General features: G+C 39.5%; 1 protein-coding gene across 2 annotated transcripts; it reads left to right on the top strand.

The window, feature by feature from the left end:
- Nucleotides 1-868: 868 nt before the first annotated feature.
- nr4a1 (nuclear receptor subfamily 4, group A, member 1) lies at nt 869-6013 on the top strand. 2 transcript variants are annotated; one of them, XM_056240151.1, is made up of 7 exons: nt 869-1023; nt 2677-3467; nt 3590-3719; nt 3811-3974; nt 4125-4327; nt 4411-4589; nt 4689-6013. In XM_056240151.1, exons 2-7 carry the CDS (start codon nt 2679-2681, stop codon nt 4943-4945), a joined length of 1722 nt encoding a protein of 573 aa, XP_056096126.1. In that variant the 5' UTR covers nt 869-1023; nt 2677-2678; the 3' UTR covers nt 4946-6013. The 2 variants fall into 2 exon arrangements, with proteins under 2 accessions (XP_056096126.1, XP_056096135.1); XM_056240160.1 differs by having other exon boundaries at nt 888-1023; nt 2768-3467.
- The last annotated feature ends 1036 nt before the right edge of the window (nt 6014-7049 follow it).

Genomic DNA, 7049 nt, shown 5'->3' with positions numbered 1-7049 from the left:
AAGAGTGCAATTTTAATTTGTTTCGGAAAAAAACTTCTTCTTTTTTTTTTTTTTTAAACCTTACTGTCCTGAGGACTGGAAGTTCAAGAGTAGTTGGTTGCAGGGTGCAGGACTCACTAAAATAATATTTGTGACTTGAAGTTATGCTTGCTTGTTTATTCTTACTTAATAGGAAAAGATTTAAGCTTGAGAATCACCGCATGGCACACGAGACGTGGCATTTACTGGCACTGTCAATCCCTCACACACCCTGCATTATAGTAGCCTGTATACCTCAGGCATCGCTGACTTCCGGTTTCATTTTTTTCGTGATACACTTTCATGTTTTGACACGTTCATCTTGTGCAGGTGTAGCCCTACCCTCTCCTCGTGGGCTCTTTGTGGTTTTCTTGGGGAGGAAAATGTCTTATTCAGTAGCAGTAGTAATAACTGAGAATTTAAGAGGAAAATTTAACAAAAAAATTGAAGTAACCTAAAAATAGATTTTATTAACAACATAGGCTACTTCAAATTTTATTACAAAAAATAAGAAACCTTTACATTTTCCTCAATCAGTGAATCCTGTTTAAAAGATTACACGTTGTTTATGTGTTTCTTTTTACTCTTTCTGTTGCTCATCTTTGCTTATCTGCTAGTTATTTGTGTCTTCTCCTCACTATTTTTAACTAAATTCAGCCAGTTGCACAGCAGTACGCTGCTATAATTAGAACAATAAACGTGCGGATTGCTTGCGTCAATGGAATCCCGTGTGTGCGTCATGTCTCTTGACAGCGAGCGCTCTGATTGGTCGGCAGCCGGAAAGATTTGCCGAGGATCTCCGCCCCTGCATGGCCATATTTGCCAGTGGAACGCCTCGAGAGGATGCACCTCTGACGTAACGGCACAATAAAGTACTCGCTTATATATCTGCTCGCTCTCAGAAATATGAGAAAACCGTCTTGTCGTTGCCGGGGACGTAATACATGATTATCCATCAGTTGGAATACGGACGCTGACAAGTCCCTCACCACAATACATTTTCAGGTACGTAAGTATTTTTGCTTTTAAAATTCGGAAGTCAGTTATACTCTTTCTGTTTTTATGCTTCTTTTAAATCCTATACGAAAAGCAAATGTGTTTTTAGTAACCCAAATTATGTGTTGAAGAATTGAAATAATTAAGGCTGAGGTCTAATTTAATGTATATTGAATGGTTTACTACATATGGTGCGCACGAGTTATTCCGAAACTACTAGCACAGTGTGTATCCGCCACAGTTAAATGCGCAAACTCAGTTGGCTTCTGGCATCTCAAATGTAAAACAATTTGGATATACATACGCATTGAGAAACCGTACGAAATGAAAGACTAGACTAAGAGGGGTGTGTGTGTGTGTGTGTGGTACAGTGGTGCGCTTCTGCACGCGCAGTGTCACGATGCAACAGGTGCTCGCGCAACTTAGCTGCACACATTCTCCTTTTAAACCTGACTGTACTTTGGCTATTTAAATCATACACATATATACATTACACGGTTCACATCACACACCTTCATTTGGTGTACACACAATAATAATAAAAAAAGAAACGTGTCAAGCTATAATCTTGTTTTACCAATATCATTTTGAGTCATGAATAAAGAAGTTTTCTTAGAATTAATCTCACCTGAACAAAACGAGTCATTTTATAAAGAGGTCAAAATATGTGACCTTTATAATAATAATAATGACATTGACACTCAGGGTCTTAAGGGGTCCTGGCTGTTTATTTGTTTACTTAAACAACTTTACTTATGTATTTATTGTCAACAAAATGACTTGGCTTCCTGCATGTTGGTTATGCCACACCGACTCATTTGGCAGAGAAACATTTGATCAACTTTTCTTTCTTTCCTTTTTTTTGACAATTTCCAGAGAGTTACACCACATATACATTTTGACTTTAAGAAACATATCTATTGCAAATGCATTTACATGTTTATTCAATATAAGAAATGTTTAGGGGTCAGATGATCATTAGGTGTCATGTTCTCATCTTGCTCTGTGCGCAAGGTCATGAATGACTGTCAAACTGCAAAGCCATAATTATCTTTCACATTTACATAGTGCTTTTTAAACCAACATACTTTCTGCAGAATGACTCTTTTAAAATACGTTTACAACTGATATTGGCACATTTTAGAAATGTTTTAATTGCCAGTCTAAAGATTTAACCCATGTGGAGCAGTAATGTTAGAAATGTAATACGATTGTTTATAAGCATTTCCTCACTGCAAACAGTTATTTTAGTAAACCCTTATTTTATCTTATCATTTACGATATGGAACACTAGGCTATGTCTGATTTAGCTGGGGAAATTTGAGTCTATCTAAAAAAGTTCCATACACATACACCACCCACTCACATGCGCCCTCACAAACACACACGCCCTCTCAGTGAGGCAACCCACATGTCATGTTCGTCTGACGTTCTCAATGTGGTAACACAATAAGCATGGCTGCTCTTTCCAGCCAGACGGCTGTCTAAGTTTTCTCAGAAATCTCAAGGCACTTCAGAGAACTGTGTCTATACACCTTTTGACCGGCAAGTAAGTCTGTCTAGGTATAGGTTAGAAAGCGGAGTTCAGCTCTCGAGGCATTAGACTTTTCCACGGCAATATCTACGGTATTGAAAAGTAGATGTTGTGGTTCTGTTCTACAGAAATGACCTGTGTTCAAAGTCAACATGGAGTCCAGACCTATGAGAGCTCCCTCTTCAGCTCAGAGTTTTTGAATCCTGACTTCACCTCCAGGTTGGCCATGGATGTGACTGACCAGCTGGACCAGCTCTCCGCACCCTCCCTGCCCAGCATCACCTCTCTGGTCGGAGGCTACGTTGGCGAGTTTGATACCTACTCATGCCAGATCGCAACAGGCGCTGCTTCTACCTTTGCTGGTGGCACCTCTGGGCAAGACTCGTTCAAGTTGGACGACCTCCAGGTGTACGGCTGTTACCCAGGCACATTCGCTTTGAGTTACCTAGATGAGACGTTGTCTTCTTCAGGTGGGTCAAACTGCTTTGGAAGTCCGGCGTCTGCACCGTCACCCTCTACCCCGGGGTTCCAGCACATGTCTGCCTGGGATAGCACATTTGGTCCCTGCTCCCCCGATGAAGGATGCTGGGGTTCAGAGAAGCCTCTGAACCAGACTGCCTCTTTCTTCACATTCGGGCACGTCACAGTCGACGAGCTTTCTCATCGCAGCTCGCTTCAGCCACAGCTTCCAGATCAGGATCCCTTTTCTCAGACCCAGCAACACGGTTCTCCGCTTCCCTACAGCCCACTCGGCCTGGAGCAGGGCAACCGGGATGGCTCAGGACTAATGGATGGACAACTGTCTCCTAAACTAAGGAGCCCCACAGGAAACGAGGGACGCTGCGCAGTGTGTGGAGATAACGCTTCCTGTCAGCATTACGGAGTGCGAACCTGTGAAGGATGCAAAGGCTTTTTTAAGGTGAGAGAGAGTGATCAAATTATTATTGCTAATCATGTCATGTTAATTCACCTCAGCATTTTGTATTTGGCATTGAGCTCATTTTGATGACAAGCTTTAAGGTTTTCTTTCTGTTTTTTTAGCGCACAGTACAGAAAAACGCCAAGTATGTTTGCCTCGCCAGCAAGGACTGCCCAGTGGACAAAAGGCGGCGAAACAGGTGCCAGTTCTGCCGCTTCCAAAAGTGCCTAGGTGTGGGGATGGTGAAAGAAGGTGAGAATATATATATATATTTTTTTTTTAAAATTAAAGTACCCACTTACCATCAAAGCAATTTTAATAAGTGTACATATTTTCCCTCAAGTTGTGAGAACAGACAGCCTGAAAGGTAGAAGAGGTCGTCTTCCGTCCAAGCCAAAAGCTGTTCAGGACTCATTGTCTGTCTCTTCACCTGTGAACATCATTGCCTCTCTCGTCACTGCCCATATGGACGCAAACCCTGCCAGTGGAACTCTAGACTATTCAAAGGTGAGGACAGAACAAGCTTCACAACAATCTGACAGCAAAATGACAGCTCGCTTAGTGTTTTAACCCTCATAAATCTGAAATAAAATGATTGTCATATTTCTGTACACTTGCAATGTTAATTCATATATTGTATTTTTGGTCATTGTCTAGTATCAGGAATCAGTATCTGGATTGTCTGAGAAGGAGGATGCCAATGACATACAACAATTTTATGACCTGCTAACAGGGTCAATGGATGTGATCAGGAAGTGGGCTGGAAACATCCCTGGATTCAATGCCTTCTGTAAGGAGGACCAAGAGCTTCTTCTTGAGTCAGCATTTGTCGAGCTCTTCATACTTCGGCTAGCCTACAGGTACAACTCAGTTCATATGACAATAAATTCAGTATTGTAATATTACTATGTGAGGTGACTAAGAATTCATTTATCTCATTTAGGTCAAACCCTGAGACAGATAAACTGATTTTCTGCAACGGTGTGGTTTTGCACCGGACGCAGTGCGTACGAAGCTTTGGTGACTGGATTGACTCCATTATGGACTTCTCTCAGAGTTTACATCGCTTGAACTTGGATTTGTCGTCTTTCTCCTGTCTTGCCACACTGGTCATAATCACAGGTAAATTGCTGTCTTTTAGTCTGTTTCTATTTTTTCTTCACAGGATTTAGAAATATGTTTTATCCCAAACAAATCTCTAACCCTGATTGTGACCAACAGATCGGCACGGCCTGAAAGAGCCCAGACGGATCGAAGACCTCCAAAACCGCCTGGTCACGTGTCTCAGAGACCACGTCTCCACAAGTGCCCCTGAGGCCACCCGGCCCAACTACCTGTCCCGACTCCTGGGCAAGCTTCCGGAGCTGAGAACACTGTGCACCCAGGGCCTCCAGCGAATCTTCTATCTTAAACTGGAAGACTTGGTCCCACCTCCACCCATTGTGGATAAAATCTTCATGGACACATTGCCATTCTGAATGCGCCAAAGAGATTTTATAAATGGACAAACTGATGAAAGAAATGGATATGAGATGTTTGGGGGAACTCTTGATGGTTTGACTAGTCAAAGGACTGTATCGCTTACTGTTCTCTGCTTTCTTGGAATGGAATCAGAGAAAGATTACATTCTATTTGAGCCTGCATTTGGGAACCTTCATTACATAGTCTTCAACATTGAACTCACTAACAGACACATAACGAGAAATATGCATTTGGTGGAACATTTTGGTAACTCTAAACAGACATGGAGTTTCAAATCCTCATATAAATTGGTGGCTTGAGTTGGTAGCATTTCATGTCAATGGTGCAAATCAAATGCTCTAGATGTAAAAAGAAATGATATTCCCATCAGTATTACAGCAATGTTCAGAGGGCATATTCCAAATAGAAAGCATCCAAGAATCCAGTAAAACATCTTCCAACTTCAAGTTAGAAAGGCCATGGACCAAAACAGGGAGCAGAAATAGCATTTACTTGGATGTTTAAATGATTATACAAAGCCTTAAATATTCTCAAGTGCCCAAGCATTATCTCCCTTGAACATGTTCAAAAACATGCACCATAGTGCTTACACTGAAAACAGAGATACACTGATACACTTGAGTACAGGACTGATGTGAATGCATTCGAGGACTGTGGTACACACTTTTCTAATATTTCTAAAAAAAAAAAGTGTATTTTAAGAGTCAGTAGTTTATATATATACAGCTCATGAATATTTTCTAAAAGGTCACAAGAGATCCAGTGCAGCTACTGTACATGTACCACGTACAGCCTCTTTCATGCAAATACTTTTGAGTATTATTACAGATGCCTGACTTAGTTTAGTGTGCCAGTCAAACCTTAGATTAATTATATTTGTTGTATGTATGTATTTTAAGGATGTCTAGGTATGTGTAGAGCTCCTACAGACTGCAACTCTTTTTCTCACAATGACAAAATCAAGATAGGGCATTCTGAATTTTTTACATAAAATGAGAGGTATTGCTTATCTTTCATTGATTTTGTGCAGCTCTCTACATAAAATAAAATTTGAACAAAAATCATCTTGGGTGCTTCTAAACATTTCTTTACATTATATGGTAGCTTTTGAAACAAAAATGGTTTATCGATGAAAAAGTTAAAGCAAGATTAGCATGGTTTTCTTCTTTAATGGTTAAAGGGTATCTGTCATAATTTACTCACCCTTATGCCATTCCAACCCATGCTTTTCTTTCTTCTATGAAATATAAAACAAGCCTTTATTTATAACTTTTATATTGTATATTGTATTCTAATCATATAGCCCAAATAGCCTAACGCCTAAATTCTCACATCAATCAATGATAAACAAAACAAACAAAAAAGAATAAGAATAAATTGCAAATATTTGATTTTATATAGGGTTTCAACATTGCTTTCATAACAGCTGTAATCTGAGTAATCATGATGTCATCTGGATTACTTCAAGGTGAAGAGCTTTCCCCCTTTAGAAAGAAGTTATGGTTTTGAACATTCTCCATATGGACAGTTAGTGTGCTAAACTGTGTCAAGTGAATGATTCAGACCTGTCCTGAAGTTCTGAGGTCACAGCAGTTTGACGTCGATCTTGAACTATATTTAGAACTGTTTTACGTTTTTATTATCAGGCTATTTTTAAACAGATTATCACATATATTGCTTTATGAGGCCAACAATAGCAGTGAAATTACTATTGCTCATATTTTGGATAAGGGCTTTCAACGCCCTGACTCAGAAGGGTAAACTAGGCCTCTAGTCAGAATTTAAACTATTCATTTGGAGCAAAATTCTTTGCAATGTGCTACAGATGCGAATGATACGTCAGGTTTTGAGGATTGCTGAGAAAAATGTATGCACTCAAACATTTTGGGGATTTTAAGATTGATGTATTTGAAATGCATATAAAATTTCCATCTATTAGATGTCAGTTTTAACACAAATACTAATAGACTAATAAACTTAATGTGATGCATATTTGTCAGACTTGCATAAATAAAACAGGTATGAATGTAAAATTGCAGTTTCTTGTTAACTCTTTGCATATATTTTATTTCATTTAAATAATCATATTTTCAAAATACA

The sequence above is a fragment of the Rhinichthys klamathensis genome, unplaced genomic scaffold (assembly GCF_029890125.1).
Source record: "Rhinichthys klamathensis goyatoka isolate OS25496 unplaced genomic scaffold, OSU_Roscu_1.1 h1tg000020l_1, whole genome shotgun sequence".
NCBI lineage: Eukaryota > Metazoa > Chordata > Actinopteri > Cypriniformes > Leuciscidae > Rhinichthys > Rhinichthys klamathensis.
This window is presented reverse-complemented; position numbering and strand designations above follow the sequence as displayed.